General features: G+C 43.5%; 1 protein-coding gene across 1 annotated transcript; it reads left to right on the top strand.

Annotated features, from left to right (window-relative positions):
- Positions 1 to 521: 521 nt before the first annotated feature.
- On the top strand, positions 522 to 1,586 carry LOC107160751 (olfactory receptor 51G1). The gene has a single exon (XM_015507385.1). It carries the CDS (start codon positions 583 to 585, stop codon positions 1,546 to 1,548), a length of 966 nt encoding a protein of 321 aa, XP_015362871.1. The 5' UTR covers positions 522 to 582; the 3' UTR covers positions 1,549 to 1,586.
- Positions 1,587 to 2,158: the final 572 nt, after the last annotated feature.

Raw genomic sequence — 2,158 nt, 5'->3', positions numbered from 1 at the left:
TCTTCAGATTTACATACTACATTTGGCCTCCTAACCTACCAAAAGCTGTTATGTAGATTCAGGAAATACATCTCTCTGGTCACAAGTTTCAATTTCAAAGAGTTCAATAAACATTTACTAAACACTCCCTCTGAACTCCCCTATAGGCTAGGCAAGTTATAAATACTTTTGAAGGCACATTGTAGACACCTGATCTTAGTAGAAATTATATAAAATGATGTATAGTACAAATTCCCCATATATATGATTTCTAAATTCTTCAATTATTGCATTGGAGTATTTTTTCCAGGAGGTAACATATTTAAAAATTGTGTTATCTGAGGTGACATAATTAAACCACTAAGAGGCCAACACTGATGGAGAATCTGATGGCACTCATGGGTTGTAGGAATCCACTGTAAAAGTGCCCCTTCTGAACCTTCTGGAAAAGACAAATTGATCCAGAGCCCCAATTCTCTCCCATGCCATCTGCAGACCCTTCCTGACTCACTAGTCCTGGCTAAGTGACTGAGAAATCAGCCCTGTCTCTCTTCAGGAATCTCATTCTATATCACAGGTTGGTGAATCTAAAATTGTAAAGTCATGGCCATTTCTTACAACAGCAGCCTCCAAAAAGCCACCTTCTTTCTGACGGGCTTTCAAGGTCTGGAAGATCTCCATGGCTGGATCTCTATTCCGTTCTGCTCCATCTACCTGACGGTTATCCTTGGGAACCTCACCATCCTGCACATCATCCGAACTGATGCTACCCTCCATGAGCCCATGTACTACTTCCTGGCCATGCTGGCCCTCACCGACTTGGGCCTTTGCCTGTCCACACTGCCCACCGTCCTGGGCATCTTCTGGTTTGATGCCAGAGAGATTGGCATCCCTGCCTGCTTCACTCAGCTCTTCTTCATCCACACCTTGTCTCTGGTGGAGTCCTCCGTGCTGTTGTCCATGTCCGTTGACCGCTACGTGGCCATTTGCAACCCACTGCGCTACTCCAGTGTCCTGACGCCTACACGTATCATCAAGATGGGGCTGAGCTCAGTGCTTAGAAGTGCTCTGCTCATCCTCCCCTTGCCGTTCCTCCTTAAGCGCTTCCAGTACTGCCGCTCCCACGAGCTGGCTCATGCCTATTGTCTGCACCTGGAGATCATGAAGCTGGCCTGCTCTAGCATCATTGTCAATCACGTCTATGGGCTCTTTGTGGTGGCCTGCACCGTGGGTGTGGACTCCCTGCTCATATTCCTGTCGTATGCTCTCATCCTGCGCACTGTGCTGAGCATCGCCTCCCACCAGGAGCGCCTCCGGGCCCTCAACACCTGCATCTCCCACATCTGCGCTGTGCTGCTCTTCTACATCCCCATGATCGGCTTGTCTCTTGTGCATCGCTTTGGTGAACATCTGCCCCGCATTGTGCACCTTCTGATGTCTTATGTTTATCTGTTGGTACCACCCCTCATGAACCCCATTGTCTATAGCATCAAGACCAAGCAAATCCGCCAACGTATTGTTAAAAAGTTTGAGTTTGTAAAATCACTTAAGTGTTTTCAAAAGGACTAAGTTAGCAGGAAGAGAAAAAGTTCACCCCGTTTTTTGTTTGTTTTGTTTGTTTGTTTTTGTTCATTTATTTCACGTATGCTGTGGAAAAATAACATTCTCTTAATTATCAACAAAAAATAATTAATTAGCTCTGCAATAAATAGCCTGTGTAACCTTGGGGAAATTACCTACCTCTCTGGTCTTTTAGTTTCCTTAATTCAGGAATGAGTATAGAAGTAAAGTTGGGAGCAGTGGCATATACCTGTAATCCCAACTACTCAGGAGGCTGATGTAGAAGGATTGCAAGTTCAAGACAGAACTTAGTGAGATACTTTTCAAGATAAAATAAAGGGTTGGGAATATAACTCAGTGATAGAGCACTTGCCTAGCATGTACATAGCTCTGAGTTCAATTTTTATTTAGTTAAATATTAGTAACTTGGTACATTTTTATCTCCTTAAAAACTCCTATGATGGCATTCTCACAATAGTGTCATTTTATAGATGAATAAACAGGGGCTTAAAGTAAATTATAAACATAGATAAAAGCAGAGAGATGTAAAAGGCCAAAATGGGGTTTGAAGCAAGAGCTAATTTTTCTGACTCCAGACTCGAATCAGCTGTTACACTTT

Source organism: Marmota marmota, unplaced genomic scaffold (assembly GCF_001458135.2).
Source record: "Marmota marmota marmota unplaced genomic scaffold, marMar, whole genome shotgun sequence".
Classification (NCBI taxonomy): domain Eukaryota; kingdom Metazoa; phylum Chordata; class Mammalia; order Rodentia; family Sciuridae; genus Marmota; species Marmota marmota.
Note: the sequence above shows the minus strand (reverse complement) of the source record. Positions and strands in the feature narration are given on the sequence as shown.

Excerpts from the sequence above, each read along its gene's own strand:
- LOC107160751 (XM_015507385.1), top strand. The coding sequence starts at position 583 with ATGGCCATTTCTTACAACAGCAGCCTCCAAAAAGCCACCTTCTTTCTG.